This window comes from Sceloporus undulatus, chromosome 4 (genome assembly GCF_019175285.1).
Source record: "Sceloporus undulatus isolate JIND9_A2432 ecotype Alabama chromosome 4, SceUnd_v1.1, whole genome shotgun sequence".
Taxonomy (NCBI): domain Eukaryota; kingdom Metazoa; phylum Chordata; class Lepidosauria; order Squamata; family Phrynosomatidae; genus Sceloporus; species Sceloporus undulatus.
In genome coordinates, this window is record NC_056525.1 from 214742441 (window position 1) to 214761269 (window position 18829).

Genomic DNA, 18829 nt, shown 5'->3' on the forward strand with positions numbered 1-18829 from the left:
CGAGGCCCACTTTTATGAAATCCCTCTGGAGACCCAGCAATGCACCCAACAACCCTGCCAAAAATGGTGAGTTCTGTTTTGGATTATTATTTTTTACCTGAAAATGGTCCCAAATGGTCCCAGACCATCCACAAGTGCAGTGCTTTAAATCATTCACCACTGAACCTAAAGGACCCCCAACAATGCTCAAGTAATGACCAAAACTGACCCCAAATGATTACTGGAAGTGACTTTGCATCACACCTGGATGCACAAATGTGGCCCTCTGGGACATGCTCATAGGAAGAAAATTGCCTTCCCATGTTCACAATGGACAATCCCTGCTGTATTCTATATTCTATACTTTACTCTATAGAAGAAATCTATTCTATATTCTCTATGCTATAATATATCCTCAAGCTCAGTGGTTCCCAAACTGTGGGTCGGGACCCCTTTGGGGGTTGAATGACTCTTTCACAGGGGTCACCTAATTTTATAACTGTAATTATAATTTTATGGTTGGGGGTCACCACAACATGAGGAACTGTATTAAAGGGTTGCGGCATTAGGAAGGTTGAAAACCACTGCTCTAGCTTCTGGGGTTTTACCATCACTGAGGAACTGACTCTTCTCTGCCTATCCAAGGGATTAATAGCAGAAATATGTTTGGAATTATTCATTTTTATAGCATCTAAATCAAGGTGGGCAAGTTTGGAGCATTTGGAGTCAACTTTGCCATCTTCTGAGACACACGTTCCCCCAATGATGAAAAATCAGAACTGGAAGTGGGCAATCATCCATTTTCAGTTATATTTTGCTGATAAACTAACCAGATGAGTGTTAAAGTCCAAGGTAGTCCATATCAAGGACAGTTTGAAAACACACACTGAGAAAGAAGAAATAAATAACAGAAATCAAACTTGTAGACAGATGGAATTTTTCTTGGCTTGATGATAAAGTTATAGCAGAAGTCCCACTTCTCCCAACTTGTGTCAAGTTAATGTGCAAAACATAGGACCAAGACCAATTTTAAAAACCTTTAATCCTCATAAAGTGAGGTTTGCTAGTAGTCTAGTGACTAGATAGCCAAAAGAGAAAGAAAGAAGAGATAAATATCACTAGTTCTGCTCTGTTAGGATTAACAAGAATTGTGATTTGAAATGTTGCAGTTAGAAGTTTATTGTGAAATGTTTTGAGTTGGAAGAAAGATGAAGGGGAACCTAAAACTAGGACATCCTTTTTAAAAATCAGCTACCTACACCTTCCCACAGAAACTAGGTTTAGCTTACCCTGAGGCTTTCATAGTACAGTATCTTCTATTTCATGTGCAAAATAGATGGAGTACTATTTTGTACATTATAATCCTGTGAACCTAAAGAGTAGATAACCAGCCTTAGAGCATCTTTCAGGTGTCAAGCAAGTTCTGTCTTTTATACAACAGAAGTCCTTGTTAGATTTGGTGGGAGGAAGTAATCACCCTAACCCATCACAGGTACCATTCTTTGATTTCTAAGGCCACTTGTACAGTCATATTGGAGGTGTAGGGTTTTGATAACAGTATACTTGAAAATGTTATAGGGGTTTTAATGAAATGCAAGTTAAACATGAGTCAATAGTATGATGTGGTGGCCAAAAAAGTCAATGCAATTCTAGGTTGTATCAATAGAAGTACAGAGTCCAGACGGAGGGAAGTAATAGTTCCATTGTATTCTGCTTTAGTCAGACTTCTTCTGAATACTGTGTCCAGTGCGGGCTACAACAGTTCAAGAACAATCTTGACAAACTGGAATGTGTTCAGAGGAGGGATCATGATTATTGTAAAAGGTCTGGAAATATAGTTTTAAAGAGCTGGGTCTGTTCAGATTGAGAGATGATATCTGAAGGGATATCATATAGAAGATGAAACAAACCTGTTTTCTACCCCCACACAGGCTAGAACAGGAACAGATGGAATCAAACTACAAGAAAAGAGATTCCACTTAAACATTAGGAAGAACATGTTTTTTTGGGCTATGAGGCAGTGTTCTAGAAGAGTTTATTCCTGGTGTTGAGAGCTGACCCAGAATCTTTTATAGGGTTTAGAAAGCATCACCTGACCTGCTTTGGTTTATTGGTGTCAAGGTACATCCTTCTTCAGCAGGTGCATTTAGTCACCATCTACTTCCTTTTGGAAGGAAAGGAACAACATCTTGTAAAGTAGTGATCATAGAATCATAGAATTGGAAGAGATTGCAAGGGCCATCTAGTCCAACCCCCTGCCATGCAGGAACTCCCAATCAAAGCATCCCCGACAGATGGCCATCCAGCCTCCGTTTAACGACCTCCAAGGAAGGAGACTCCACTACACAGTCCGAGGGAGTGTGTTCCACTGTTGAACAGCCCTTACTGTCAGGACGTTCCTCCTAATGTTCCTCCTAACTTGCATGATGGAGAGCACAGCATCCCATCATCATTCTAAAAATGTAAACATCCGATCTGGTTTGCTTTTATACATGGAGGTGTGGGGTAGAGAAAACATGTTGCCGTTCACTTCAGGCTGAATTATATCTTAGTCCAGACTCTAGAGAAGCTTTCAAACCTCTCCTTTGGCATCATGGCTCAGAAACTGTTGTCCTCTGCTTATTTTTTTTTTAAAATGTAAGACAACCCATCAGGAGATAACAAATCTCCCTTGTCACATCTGCTTCAGTCCTCATTTCATTTTCTTTGGATGTAATTTATTTGTGAGAGGAAATAAGTTCCCTTCATAAGTCAAGAGTTTTTGCATACATTTACATCTCAATCATAAACACATCTATTTGGATGTACAGTGACATTATTTTCCTGTGGAAATTGCCCTTCTCATAAGATGTACTTGGGATCACAATCTCAGTTAAGCCACTTTAACCAACAGAGGCAGAGTTCTCTTTGCTCACAAAGAAACAATTAAGATGAATGACTCAGAGCTAACAGCAAATAATTTATTTCTTCTGAAAAAAAAATACTTATTTTTTTAGCCACATTCTCATGATACAGTTAAAGTGTTTTATTGGTCAGTAAAGTTTCAGGTTTACATAGCTTTATGGCAAACCAGATATTCTTGATAATTGTAAAATATTATTTAAATGATGCAATATTCCACACTTTCTGTCCTAAGCTGTTTGTTGCTTTGCCTTAACTAACATTGCCCAGTTGAGTAATCCTTTGAGAGATTTTAAAACATTATCACATCGCTGTGGTTTTGCCAATAATATCTTCCATGTGTTCCATCTCCATGTGCCTATGGTAACATTAGGATTCAGAAGCTCATCTGTGCCATGGATGGTAAGTAGTGCCCAAGCTTGTTGGTGCTGATCTCATCCATAGAGGAGATGGGCTAATTAAATAGCAAATTACTCAACTTTTATAGAAGCTGGACCTAGAAATATAGCAGCCACTTGAAAGCCATCTGGGCAGAACCTATTTCCAACAACATGTACATTACTACAGTAACTTTTGGGTTACTTTTATGCTCAGATGATAGATGTCTTGACTTTTAAGGTGCACAGAAGCTAGATACTGGCATTACTGGAGTTAAGAGGCAAATGTCATTTGAAAAAACAAAATGGAGCTTAGATACAGAATCTTGTTCCAACCAGCTGAAACTCCATAAAGAGGACATTCAACTGAACTCACTTGAAGGGTCAACACAGAGGCATCTGCAGTCGAATCTGAGTTCCTTGCTGTTTTTGTTATTGTTATTGTATGCCTTTGTTTTAAACTTATGATGACCCTATGGCAACCCTATCATATTGGTTTCTGAGGCTGAGAGTATGTGATTTGCTCAAGGTCACCCAGTTGGTTTCCATAGCTGAGCAGAGATTCAAACCCTGGTCTCCAGAGTCATAGTCCAGCATTGAAACCACTATGCAACTCAGGCTATTCTCTGTCGATTGGCAAGGTGGAACATTTTCCTCCACTGTCCCCTGCTCCCCAAACTTCCTTCTGTCTGTGGGATTCTGGGGCAGAGAATAATCTTAAGAAGCAAATTTACTCAGGAGAAAATGTGAGAGGGTCTTCCTTGAAACATTTTAACTCCATCCTGCAGCCCACTGAAATTGTCGATTAAATTTCCCTTACTTCCAGTGCCATAATGATTTGGCATGAACTGGATTAGGTCAATCCACCTTTATGTCTTGTTGCAGGTTTATTTCCAAGTAAATGTGCTTGGATCTGCACAAGCCAGCAATCTGCCTGTTAAATGACCACTTTGGGGCCCTGTTTGGCTTTGAAAAATCTCAGAAAATGATACTTGTCCAATCATATGAAGTGACAGGAAACAGAATGCACAAAATAAAAATAATCATAAAAGATAGGTATCAAAGAGCAGAAATGTCAATAAGCCAAGTCTTCTGACAGCCTGTTGTTTTCAGCTTTAAATAAGGCCATTCATTGTCAGAAACAAATATAAAAATAGGTAAATAGAATATTTTATGAAGTCCTACCTGTCCTGTAGGTGGCTGAGGTGGAGGTGATGGCTTTGAAGGAGCTGGATCATGGTTCACATTTTCCTCTGGTAAATTTGGCACCACTTTGGTGAATTTTGCTTTTAGCCTACTAAACATTTTCACTTACAAAGTTGATCTGAAACCTCTAGCCTCTTACAGTTAAAAGCTAAAGGTATTTGCCTTCCTTTGCCGTTCTGATTCAAGCCAATTAGTTGTTTAATCAGGGCTTAGGTCTGGTATTTAGTAAAGACAGGCTGTTCCAGTGACTGCTTTCCCTGCCATAATTTCTTTTGTTTTATAGACTGCAGAGTAAAAGTATGGATAGGTTTATGCTTAAAATGTGCTTTGAGCCTTCAGAGTTTGCATATCATCAAATAAACAGAACAGTGAATTATTTTGCACGTCTTCTGGCTGGAATATAGCATTGCTGGTTTAATGTCAGTTTCTAATTTGGAGGCAAAAACTCATCAGAATGGCCTTAAGAGACTGATTGGGAAATAATAATAATAATAATAATAATAATAATAATAATAATAATAATAATTGACTAATAATCTCACCTTGCTGCACTCATTTATGTGTTCTCTAAATTGCTTTGACCATCTTGCAGTCTTGACACAAGAATCTCAGAAAAAGCATGGGAGGACTTCTGCAGCTTTATGCTTTCAATATGTCAAATTAAAGAATTTTTTTTAAGCCTTAACATGGCATAAATAGATAGCCCACTAAGAGTCTAGGATTCTTTTGCTCAGTCACAATAGACCAGATTCAATGTTCTAATGATGTCCCATTCTTCTCTCATTTTACTATTTTGGTCCAGTTTCCCCATGTTGAATAGAACTTGAGTAAGAGTACATCTATTTGGTTTTTTTCACCATTGTAAATAATTTGGTGTCAGATGTAGAGCTGATTATTTCATTGATCTCCACAGAGTCAAGATATTTTTAGGGTGTTAAATAGCACCGAGTCAATACAATTCTTAGGAGACCACACTGTTTCCTTATACTTCATTACAAAAATGTCACTTGCTGTTTCTTCTTTAACTAGTTAAGGTATATAAAAGTGCACATTTGAGCACATTTGTCTGTAAATTATAAATGTATTGACACTTTCAGATTAACAAAGGAGTTCCCTTTCAAGAGGCCATGCTGAAGAAAAGGTGATCCCCCATGTATATAATATTTTCAAATGTTCAATCTTTTGTAGTGCCAGAATGGAAAGTAGGTCAGTGGATCTGTAGTTTCTTGGGGCTTTCCCATCTTTTATCCTTACCAAAAATCAGTCTATGCCAATTCAAAAATGGGGGGAGGGGAGTGGAGGAGGAAAAAGAGGAGGAGCATTTTATTTAAAATTCTCTTCTTTTCTTGAAATAAGTCAGGGAACTTTTATATATAAGCCTTTTGTATGGAACTTAATCATATTGCAAAATTTTTGGCATGATATTTTCTAATGTGAAAAGATATGTGTAGATACAGATATGTGTTTGGCCATGTATAGTAAATGCAGTGTTGTTCTTTTTATGAAGAACTATGTGCTAGCACATTTCCTTGAAACGTATTGACTTGATTTTTATGTAATATTACCCCCTTTAGCACAACAGGGTGTTGTAAAAGTGGCACGTCTCTTAGAGGGTTTTGATGGGCTCAAATGAAATCCTTAAGGGGAAAGAAACTCTCTGCCATGGAAATGTCATCTTTCTTCAATTATAATACTTGGTGCAGATTCTAATCTATAATTAATATGCATGAGAAATAAATGTAACAGATATTAACAAGGAAATGCCTTTGGGAACTTGTTAATAACTACTGACATCTTTGACTAATGAATGGTACATTGGTTTAGGCTGTGACTAATGAAACAAATGTTTTGAAAAGCCCTCTAAGTTGCCATTTCATAAACAGTAATCAGGTCATTATGAGCCCGATAGACTCATACAAATGGAACTACTTGTTCCATCACCTTCATTCTTTCCAGCACATGTCTTGGTAAAGGTGATATAACCTGTCTCACTATTCGGTTGTCTTTTATGTACAATAGCTATTTAGTTATATTCTTCATCTAATGAACATGCTAAAAGCACTCCAGTTAATTGAACATCATGACCTGTTGTTAAATAAGAAGATTAATGTTGCACAAGGCAAGGCAAATAGTCTGCATCCAATTAGCTTCTTAGCCAGGCTGACTCTGACCAATATTTACTACTAACTAAAAGCTCCTCAGGTTTGACATGCACAGGCAGGGGGAGCGATAGAATTTCCACTCCTTTTTGTAACATCACCTCACTTCTGAAACAGAAGAGCAGGGTTGATCTCCAGGCCCATTTTCAACACTGATAACATTCCCTGTGATGAAAACAAAAGTGACCAACCAAAGGTAAAGTAGTCTTTTTTGTTGTTGACACCTTCAAGTGATTTCTGACTTATGGCAACCCTATCATGTGGTTTTCTTGGCAAGATTTTTTCAGAATAGATTTACCATTGACTTCCTTTGAGGCTGAGCACATGTGACATGCCCACAGTCACCTAGTGGTTTTCATGGCTCAGCTGGGAATAGAATCCTCGTATGCGGAGTTGTAGTCCAACACTCAAATCACTATGCCACACTGGCTCCTTAAGAGGTCACCGTTGCATCCATTATTGAGACCGTCACTACACACCCAGAACCAGCTCTACCATTAGGCAAAGTGAGATGGCTGCCTATAGCAAATAATTAAAGAACAGAAACCTTTGTACCTTACAGACTGCCTCTATACTGTGGAAATAATGCAGTTTGACAATGTTTTAACTGCCATAGCCCAATGCTATGGAATCCTGGGATTTGTAGTTTTACAAGACCTTTAGCCTTCTCTGTCAGAAAGGTCTGGTGCCACAACAAATGGCACATCCCAAAAAGCACTGAGCCATGGCAGTGAAAGCAGTGTCATACTGTCCGTTTCTACAGTGCAGATGCAGCCCAGGTGAAACTGCTATTATCAAGTGTGCTATGCCACCACCAGTCCTGAATTAAGTTTCAGCTGTCAATCCAGTCAGGTCCAATCTTAGCTTGTGAAAAATACATTTTTTAAAAAAGATTATAAGTCCCAGATACCAGCCAGCATGTTTTTTTTTTTTTTAATATTATACAGTTGGTACTCTGTCTCTATGGATTCAAGCACCTCTGGCTTGAAAATATTTTTAAAATGTATGAATTCCAAATATCAAACCTTGATTTTGCAATTTTGTATAAGGTACACCATTTTACTGTGACATTGTATTTAATAGGACTTGAGTATCTATAGAATTTGCTATCTACAGAGGGTCCTGGGACCAAACCCCAGTGAATACCAAGGACATACTGTAGTTCAGATAAGTAACCAGTCTTAATGAAGGCTGATCTGGTTTATCAAGTATGACCTTGGCCCTGTTTCCCCACAATGGTCAGGTTTAATGGCCTGATTAGAGTAATTTATTCTAAAGTTCCTCCATGCTGCTCACTATTAGAGGGGAACAGATACTTGGGATTTTGGGAGGCAGCAAGGGCCATACTTTTATTTTCACTTTTGATTTTCCCTACTGGCATTTAGTGCAGTCTGAACACTTTTGCTGCCCTTGTGTTGATTCTTGTTTGGCTGTTTATGCTGATAGAAGATTTTTGTGTTATTTTATCAATTTATGTTTTTTAACATTTTGATTTGTAAGCTGCCTCAGGAAGTTTATTGTCACAAGATAAGACATAACGTACAGTATTTGAAATGAATTACAGTTGAACTTTGGTATTCATGGGGATCTATTCCAGGCTTCCCCACAGATACCTAAAAATGTGGAACTTCAAGTCCATTCTCTCTAATTGCTACGATTGGTGACAATTGGGGCTTCTCTGTGGATGCTTAAATCTGAGGATGGTAAACCCATGGATAAGGAGGCCCCACTGTAGTATGTTGCAGATTCTGTTTGAACAGATCCATACAGCATTGGATTGTGCTGTAGCGGCTATTGGTTTTATTGATGGCTTCACTCTGGACTCAGCATATGTCTAAACTAGTATTTAGCAGATTACAATTTAACTGGTGCTGAGCAGCCTCTGTCCACCTCTCTCCCCTCGTCTGTATAGGCCCTAAGTTCAAAGAGAGGGGGGAGAGGAGAAGAGGGAGCAGAAACTTGGCCTTCCCAATAGGCTCAGGTAAAAGCAAATTGCTGCAGCATCTTTTAATTCTTCTGTTCTTCCACATTAATACCTTTCACCATCAAGACCATACTCTTGATATTGCTTGGCTACATGTATCCCAGACTTCATCTATGAAATGTTGGAGAATATGCAAGGTACCTAATTTTAGTATAACTAGCACAGTACTTTGAAGTTTGAGGTTGTTCCTCTACTGTATATGCTTCCTATCACATTTTAGAATCAAATCATGGTCATTGTACACAATTAAATTTCTATACTTCATTAGAAACATGGTTTAAAGCTACATAGTAAGTATGTTTTGAGCTGCATATGTGATTAGCTGACATACATTTGCAGTTATGAAAAAACGCAGTTGTGAATATTTTACCTACTTAATTCACAAAATATTTTGCTGCCTCCTAACAAATGTTCATGATGAATAAATAGTGAAGTCTGAAGTCTTTAAAAGTCTGAAGTCATGCTCTTTCCCTCTTTCTACTATAATTTCTAAATTAGAATGTAGAAATTAATGTTCCATATTCCATATTTCTTTTTTTATTATTCAACATAAAAATAGTTTACAAGTCAATATTATTCTTATTACACCTTAATTGTTAAGCAGAATATAACTTTTGTTACCTCTTTAACTTCGTTGATATGAATACCATACTGATTTTCCTGTTTCCCATGTTGTATATGCTCTACTTCTGTATACAAATCAGATATTACTCCCTCAAAATAAGTTACTCTATATTTCATTTTTCTGGTATGAAAAAAAATCTGTAAAAAAGGGGAAAAATCTCTTTTACAGGAGAGGAAAAGGTCTTAAAGGTCTCTAAAAACCTTTATAAATAAGCCACACTAATTTATCCCTTCAATTCTACCACATCAGATGATGCTTTATATAGTAAGGATGAGAACTGTCTCATAAATTATGTTCATTGCTATCATTATATTCCTGCCTTGCATTAATCATAAAATATGTGTACATTGTTCACAGAAGGCAAGATTTGAATTGGCTTGCCTTGGTAAAATTTTTGACTACTTTATATTAAAACTTGTTGAATGGGGACTGAAGTTCCTAATATTGCCTAATAGCTTACAAATCTGCTCCCCCTCCAAGACTTTATGGGATGATAATTGCTTATAGAACTTGCAGAACTTCAAAAGTAAGGCCTATAAAAACCATGATTGACTCCTACTTCCAATCTTTCACAATATAAAAGTGTTTTATCACTCTAAGTTCTAAAGCTTTGCTGCTTTTAATATTTCTACAAAATAAGACAGCATGTTGAAAATATTATATTCATATTTTAGCCAGAAAAGGTGAGATCTTTGCTGAAACAATCAAATGATTTGGCTAAGCTTAGCTGCATGTACCATGATCTTTAGTTCTTTTGGTACAATGACGATACTTTGCATTATTTAACAGAATGGAGAACATCCCCAAGAAACTTATGGCACTGCCTTGAACAGTGCCAACTTGGCGGGGGGGGGGGGGGGGGTGGAAAAAGAGGGAGAGGAAGATAATGTTACTGAGCCAGCATGGTATAGTGGCTTGATTGTTAGACCTAGATACTGAGAGACCAGGGTTTAAAACCCGTTTGGCCATGGAAACCCACTGGGTAACCTTGGACAAGTCACACTATCTCAACCTCAGGGGAAGGCAATGACAACTCTACTCTGAAAACTCTGGCAAGAAAACCCCATGATAACATTTGTTTCATTAGTCACAGCCTAAACCAATGTACCATTCATTAGTCACAGATGTCCTGAGGTCACCATAAGTCAGAAATGGTTTGAAGGCACACAACAACAACAACAATAATAGAGGATTAAGAAGTATTTTACAGTGGAACATGTTCCCTCAGAATGTGGTGGAATCTCCTTCTTTGGAGATTTTTAAGCAGCGGCTGGACGGCCATCTGTTAGGAGTGCTTTGTTTGTGAGTTCCTGCATGGCAAGGGGGTTGGACTGGATAGCCCTTGGGTCTTTTCCAACTCTATGATTCTATGGATTACCACTAGTGGTACATTGGATTTAGGCCAGTAACAAATATGACTGCATGCCAGCTATCAAATATTACCAAAGATGTTACAGTGATGGTTTTAAACTAGGGTGGGACTCATGCAGCCCTCCAGATGTTGTTGGGCTGTAAATCCCAGTATCACTAGCTAGCAGAACTGATGGAGGAAATAGCTGGTAGAAGCACTCCAGCAACATCTAGCGAGCTGTGTTATTCCCACCTTTGGGTGAACCTGGTTGTTTTTTCAGGAGCTTATGAGGAATTCCTCAATGCAAAGAGTTCCTGAAGAACAAATTTTTGGCATTACTGATCTATTTGCAACCATAGGAAAACGTTCTGTCATATTCTAAGTGTACACTGGATGATGGTGATGAGGTCCAGCATTGTAATCTGTTGGGATTTGATGCCAGATGTTGATGTGGAATTTTCTCCCTGAAAAAAGAAAAAAGAAAATTTGATGTTCCTTTGTATATCACCTGCCAATATGGTCAAACGCTTCATTTCTCAACTATCAGTATTCCAAAATATCAGCTGTTATATTAAATACTTAAATTAAAAATTACTATCAGTATTTATTTATTTAGAACATTTATACCCTTCAACAACAACAACAACCACAAAACCCTCTCAGAGCACCTTACACATTGTTAATTTGACAGTTCCCTGTCTCTTGGCTTACTATTTAAATGAGCCTATGCATTATGAGTTATAGAGCTATGCTTTCTATGCACCTAGTCTTCATAGGTCAGCAAAAGAAACCAGATACTATAAACTATTGATTATAGTTCTAGTAATATCAATAATTATATGCAGTTCTACATCTCTTGACTATGATAGTGTTCTCCTAAATAGCCGTAGATCAGCTTACCATATTTGTTATTCTTAGGGATAACGTATATATTTATTTTATTTATTGCTTTATATTATTTGTATTGCAAGCTTTATTATTGTGGTATACTACGTGGAAATCTTTAGAGGTAAGGGTTTTTAAGTACTTATAAATAATAGATAAGTAAATAAACATGGTTTACAGCATAGACGTGATTTGCAAACATATTTTCATTGCACTTACCATTTTAAGAAAGATGGTACTTCTTACTTCAGATACTTTGCTGTGACAAAGCTAGCCAAAAGGAACAGTGGTGAGGGATGCTGGGAGTTATGGTCTACCTCCATCTGGAGAGTTGCATAATTATTATGTCCTGATTTAGACCTTTTAAAACCCAGTAAAGCACTGAACGTCTCTGCACTGCAGAATGTCTGGTTTTTCAGAACAGTTCTGATGGTGATAGAGATAATGTTGGTTTAACTTCCAGACGAAGAACCTGTAAATAAATATTGGCTACTTGTGAGGATCTGACACTGGCCAGAGGTCCTGCTAATTTGATTATTGTGAGCAGAATCATTGGAGTAGGAACAAACAATACAGATACATCTAAAAATCTGGCTTGCATTTGGAATTTAAATCTAATTGGTTTTAGAAAAGATTCATCTGTTTGAGGACACAGAACAAAAAGGCTACAGATTACCCCACCATATTATAGTCAACAGCATATAATTCTTATGTCTACAGTATAATTATAGTTTTTACTCACTATTTATAAAACTATAAATATTTATAAATTTAAAAATGGAACCTTAACATTAACTTCACCCAATGTTTTTCTTTGTTGTTAACTGCCTTCAAGTCGACTGATTTCTGGCAACTCTGTGAAGCCACCCTCTTATCAACAGCCCAGCTCTGGTCTAGCAGACTCAAGGTTGTGGCTTTCCTGATTAAGTGTATCTATCTGGATCATGGTCTTCATCTTTTCTTATTTCCTCCCACTTTATCAAGCATTATCGTTTTTTCTAGTGAATCATGTTTTCTCGTGATGAAGCCAAAGTACACCATCATCAGTTTAGTCAATTTGGCTTTTAGGGAGAGTTCAGACCTGATTTGCTGTAGGACCCATGTGTTTATCTTTCTAACAGTCAACGATATCGATATTCACAGAACTCTTCTCCAGATTGAAGCCACTCCTTTGGTATGTCATCTTTTCCAGGTGTTTTATTTCTCCCAAGTGCTCTGAGTACAGCTTCCATTTTGTTTTCTAAAACTGGAGGTTTGTCTTCATATGGTTATTCTTTGGAAGAATTTGTCATCTTTAATCTTTTTAATATAGTTCTTGTATTGTTTCTATTGCCTTTTTGGTTCTATTTGATCATGTAGCGTTCCTCAGCCAAAATATGGCTGAAATTTCCCATTGATTTCTTAGATCTTATGGAAGAGGTATTTTATTCTTCCATACTGTTGGCCATGCAAAATTCATTCACCCAGTCTCCTACCTTATATCTACTTTTCTACATCAGATATTGCTTATCTTGCTATATGCTGTATCTTTAAGATAGATGGATATTTAAAAAAACAACCCTTTTGCAGAAATTTGTAAAAGGTACATTTAAGTTGCAGATCCTGTGTGTCATTTATACAAACACCTTTTAGTTGCACAGATATATGTTAGTTGTTTCAGGAACATTTGGCTTGAAGGAAATCTGTCACATGAGTAGCAGATTATTGCAAGATTACCTTGAGTTAATGTTGGTACTGCTTTTGAAAAGTTTAATTAGACATCCAGTTCTGTGCTCATGTGTTCCATAGGAAAGGAGATGTGTTAAATGAATTCAATTAAGGAAACTGAATGGATTGCAATAGGAAAATATGACTATGCACTGGAGGCAAAAGAAATTGTCTGAAGAAACTGGCCATATTATTGTGTAACTCTCCAATTTTGCAGGTAAGGGTCTTTGTAATTTTGTTTATGAGATGTATTTAACAATACTGGAAGAGGAAGAAGAGAGGCGGGGGGAAATGATTCAAACCATGAAATAACAGCTGGATTTACTGCAGTGATACAAGGGTGAGACAAAAAAATGAGTGTGGACTCACTGATGGAGTGTACCTTTCTTCTCCTTCCTCTAGGAGCCTTGAGCAGCATAACCTCATGGTCTGAACTGATTATCTCCTCCCTCCCTTCCCTTTCCACTGGTAAGAAGCAGCAGCCACAGCCATAGCCCCTGCAGATCATTGCAGGACTTCATGTCTACCTTCATGTCTACCTGGGAAGAGGTTTGGGGATACAGCACAAAATAGCATCCTGAATCCTGTCCAAAAAGAGACATGTACAAATAAGCCACATTTACATGCACATGTGTCACTATAGGATTGCAGCCATATGTGTTGTATTGGCAGTCATTACATAGTTCTGATGGTAATTTATGCACCCTTAAATCTGAAATTAAGTAACCAGGCTTCCAGTGGTAGTGGCCCTCTGAGGGAAACACCAAATCTGAGTTTCAAAATGTTGTTACTTTATTTTTTGGTATGTGTCTGTGTGGGAGCTGACATCTGCAATCTCTGCATAAGAAAAAATATAGTCTTTTCATATTTGCATCTACATATGAAAGGATGGAGAGTTGAAAATGTCATTATCTGCAACTGGTGTTTTCTACAAAAAAGTTGGAAAGCCAAATTTGTGATGGGGAATCAGCAACTTTGGTTGAAGTTCCCATTATGTGTTCAGGTGCACATTTTAAATATACAGATAATGTTAAAGGCACCATGGTTTGTATCTTCCTGCCCCCAATCCTACAATATAAAGGAAACTAACATTGCATTGGTTTACCATGAACACTTCAATGCTTTGGGAAGACAAAACAATAATATAATAGCAGCACACATATCTTTGTGCAGAAATTGACTGGAAACTTCATCTTGCCCTATTTTATATAGAGATGTGAAACCTGAGTAAAATCTGATCTTTAGAGATAAAATGATTTCCCCCCATCATACATTTTTCTCAATAATCCTTCAGGCTTCAAGCTGTTTCTGAAACAAAGTTAAGTTTTTCCAATGTAAAGGAAAAGATTTATTCAGGGGATAAAATATACCAGCATAGTTGGAATTATGCCTTTGCCTTCTGGTGCAGACTAGACTTGGCAGTAGCTCTAACTGCTACATAATTGCCTTGCTGCTTCTGATTTAAAAAAAAAAATGCTTGGTTTTTTAAAAAAATAAATTCATTAATCAGGAACATTACCAAATTCATTATTAAGAAATTTGAGAGGAAATATGTGTCTGTGCACCATTTAACTTAATGGGCTGTTCCAAGGTTGTACAAAGCTATAATAAAAGCCATTTTCTTTCTTATGAAATCCTGAATGATCTATTTTTAGCTGAAGTTCAACTTACACTTTAGATATATAGTTTGTTACACACCACACCAGCTTGTTTGTATGTACAAGATGGATTTTTGTAGGGAGCCTTTTGGGTTCAAGTGAAGATGATTATTTTATCATTTTTACTTGTCCTGCATTGACATGACTCATTGGAAAAGTCCATTAAGTGTCATAAATAGAAGGCAGTAAAAAGAAAGAGGGAGACTATGGCGCGTTACAGACGTGCTGAAGGGGCGTGTTAGGGTTGAGAAGGGGCGTCCCTTCCGGACGTCCCTCAACCCTAATATGGACCGAGTGCGTACAAAATGGCGGGCCGCCATTTTGACGTTGCGGATGTGTAGCGTCCGGACATCGCGTGGCAGAAGTGATGCCTTCCGGGTCGCAGAAAGAAGCGCCATTTCGGTGCTTCTTTCTTGCTGCGCCCGGGAACCGCGCGGTTTGGCCACTGCGGTTCCCGGATGTAGCAAACGGCAGAGGCAGCAGAGCGCCCTTCATGGGCACTCTGTAATGTGCCTATGTTACAGGTGGATTGATTCAATAAAGGAAGCCATGGCCTAGAATGTGAAAAACCTGAGGAGGGCAGTGAAGTAGTATTGTGCAGTGATTTTGTAGCATGGGATGTTAATAGATGTCATTGTTCCAACCAGAAACACTGACTCTGAGGAGGATGCTTAAAGGATGCATGGTCTCAGAGCTTAAGTAGGCAAGGTATATGAAGTTCAATTTGGAAAAGAGCATAAGAAGGTTTCAAAAAATCAGAGACCCTCCCTATTGTGTCAAGCAGGCGGAATATGGAAGTAACAAGTTAGAACAACTATTTAATATTATTGATTCAATTTTGCACTAAAGAATACACAACTCAGTTGCATTACAGGGGTAACTTAATGAGGGGATGCTCTGTCATAACTCACCCCTTGGACCGCTCAAATGAAGTGCAGGAAGAGACAGATTGCTGGGAACCTGGAGCTCCTGATAATGGATCTCTCTCTGAGTCTGGGGAACTGGCGGCTGAGGCAGTGGGGAACTCTGCTTCCTAGCAGGAGAAAGCAGAGGCTGAAGATACTAAAGATAGCCCTCCTATGCTTTGTTGAGCAACAAAAAGAGAAACATTGGCCCGTTACAGACGGGCATTCTAGTACGCAAGGAGCACGTACTAGGGTTAGAAAGGGGCGTCCTTTCTGGACGCCCCCAACCCTAATTGGCGCTCGATGCGACCAAAATGGCGGTGCCCGTTCCACACAGGGGGCGCCATTACGACATCACGAACGCACCACTTCCAAACGGGGTGGCGTGGACATGACGTCTTTGCGCCATGTGAGGGCGCCTAGAGTGCCCTTTTCGCAGCACATGAAGGAGCTCCAAAACGGAGCTCCTTCCGCAATTTGCATTGCTGGCGCAGCCTCAAAGGGGCGGTCTGTAATACGCCATTAATCTCAATTAAATAGTAGACACTGACCTAATTAGCCCTTGAAAGAGCTGTCCATAAATATCCCAGCAGTTCCCTTGCAGCTATGATGCTGATAACCATCTTATCTTGTTGACTGGCAATACTCTCTAGCATTCCTGTTTTCACAACCTTGGACTGGCTACAGTGTGATGACTGTTTACTCCTTGTTGGCTTTATGTATCTGGACTGCTGACATGTTGCAATGGCTTCTGGACTGGCTGATGACCACCTTTGTGTTTCTTCCTTCATCTTGCTCTGATAACATGTGACTAATCTAGTAGTCCCATTAGACCACTAACTGAGCATGAGTCAACAGTGTGATGTGGCAGCTAAAAAAGCTAATGCGATTCTAGGCTGCATTAATAGAAGTAAAGTGTCTAGATCAAGGGAAGTAATAGTGCCACTCTATCCTGCTTTGGTCAGGCCTCACCTGGAATATCATGTCCAGTTCTGGGCACCATGATTCAAAAAGGAAGGAGGAGGGTGACCAAAATGGTGAAGGGTCTGGAAACCATGTTCTATGAGGAGTGATAGAGGGAGCTGGGAATATTTAACCTGGAGAATAGACGGTTAAGAGGTGATATGATAGCCCTGTTTAAATGTTTGAAGGGATGTCATATTAAGGCTGGAGGGAGCATGTTTTCTGATGCTCCAGAGAATAGGACCCAGAGCAAAGGATTCAAACTACAGGAAAAGGGATTCCACCTCAACATAAGGAAGAACTTCCTGACAGTAAGAGCTGTTTGACAGTGGAACACAGTCCCTCAGAGAGTGGTGGATTCTCCTTTTTAAGTAGAGGATGGATGGCCATCTGTCAGGAGTGCTTTGATTGTGAGTTCCTGCATGGCAGGGGGTGGACTGCATGGCCCTTCTGGTCTTTTCCAACTCTGATTCTAATCTGGACTGGACTAAATACCCAACAGTTTTTGCACTTTAACCACCTGCTTCTGTGGGCACTTTCTGACTGGTATATAGAATATGTTCATTTTTGGGGATACTGTAATAATAGAGGTATGGGCTCACTAAATGGAGGAAAAATATCATGTGAGTCATGTGGTGACTCATGCTTTTCCTTTTGTTGTTGTCATGTGCTTTGTTCTGGATGTTGAGGTGATAAAGTGGATATAAGGAGAATGTGTTTCATACTCCAGGCCACTGGCTGGTAGCATTCCATGTTGGGTAAATGTGTCCCTTTAAGAAGTGGTAAAATAAGTTTTATGGCTATAAAGGTTAAGAAACACCAGGTGTCAACACTAATGGTATCACCACTGTATATAAGGGCTCTGGAACCCAGGACAGGTGTGGAGTTGGTGTTGTGGAGAGTTTCTAGAGTGTGTTTGTTGGAAAAGTGGATTATAGCAGACAGTGTGTGTTGACAGAAGTCAGGGCTTCTGTTGTAAATACTTTGTATATATTTTGAAATGGGAAGATAAAAGCCTCCAAGGAATTTTGGAAGAAGTCAACTGTGTCTGTGCCTCATTTCATGTTGGTCAGTGCTTTATTGCCAAATACTGCATACTGGGTTGTGCTTGTACAGTCTGCTGTGAGTGACTGTTGAGGTCAAGCTGTTGAGGTCAAGCACCTCAGACAGTGCTGAATGTTGGCATGCCTGTTCTGGACTAGTTTTTGTTTGTTTTGGTGGCTGCACACCTGTAGGACACAGAGGAGAGCCAACATTCCATTATTTAAAAGTAACAAAACAAGCTGTTCTAGTTACTTTAGAGAAATGAGCAAGTAAACATTTTTTTACAGAAATGCAACTATATCAGTAACCAATTAATAGGGAGCTTTAGAAATTATGATAGTGACTAACTACTTTTTAAAGAAAAGCTGGCATCCTATTCAGTATTTACAATGTCATAAGTCAGACTTATGAGATGGTAAATATTGCAGTTCACATTTATGGTTGTGACACCATTGCTACAACCAGAAGTAGCCCCCCAAACCCACCTTAGAAAGGAGGCAGCCACACCAACTGAAAGGGGTGCTGAGACAACCAGATGTGGAAGGTGATGAACCCAGCCCCTGCTGTCAGGGATGTGTGGTGTGAAATGTAATTGTGACAGGACTCCACAGTGGGGTATTATGTAATCTGGTACCTGGATGAATTTTAATTAGCTCAGTTAATTTGACCAGGTTACAGCAGCCAAGGATACATCCGAATTAATAAGGAGGTGGCTAGGGACAGACAGAGGCCAATTCTGTTCAAATTAATTTATCTTTATTGATACACACACTAAGACAAGCATTCACTCACACACACTCATAAGAACTCAAGAATAAAGGAGTTTGCATTGGAATAGATAAGAGAATTTTTTATATTTGGTATTTATCAAAGATGTGGTGGCTCCTGATGATCCAGTGAAGCATTGAACTTGGACATGTGGTCAGACAGGGATAGGCAACAAGTGGGAGCTAAGTCAAAATTCAGAGTGATATGGAGTCACCTTGGATCATTAACCAGCACACAGAACAAAGGAATTTGGATCCTTATATGGGCCAAAAACAGCCTCAGGCAAAGTTGTTTACTATACTTCAAAATGCCAGATT

General features: G+C 38.7%; 2 protein-coding genes across 2 annotated transcripts in view; one reads left to right on the plus strand and one right to left on the minus strand.

Annotated features, from left to right (window-relative positions):
• CNGB3 (cyclic nucleotide gated channel subunit beta 3) overlaps positions 1-4562 on the minus strand; it is a 68429-nt gene extending 63867 nt beyond the window's left edge. Inside the window, exon 1 of the mRNA XM_042464453.1 lies at positions 4443-4562. Within this exon, the coding sequence (XP_042320387.1) occupies positions 4443-4562 (120 nt within the window). The remainder of the gene's footprint in view (positions 1-4442) is intronic.
• Positions 4563-12488: 7926 nt separating this feature from the next.
• Positions 12489-18829, plus strand: part of CNBD1 (cyclic nucleotide binding domain containing 1) — a 246100-nt gene continuing 239759 nt past the window's right edge. Inside the window, exon 1 of the mRNA XM_042464454.1 lies at positions 12489-12641. Within this exon, the coding sequence (XP_042320388.1) occupies positions 12489-12641 (153 nt within the window). The remainder of the gene's footprint in view (positions 12642-18829) is intronic.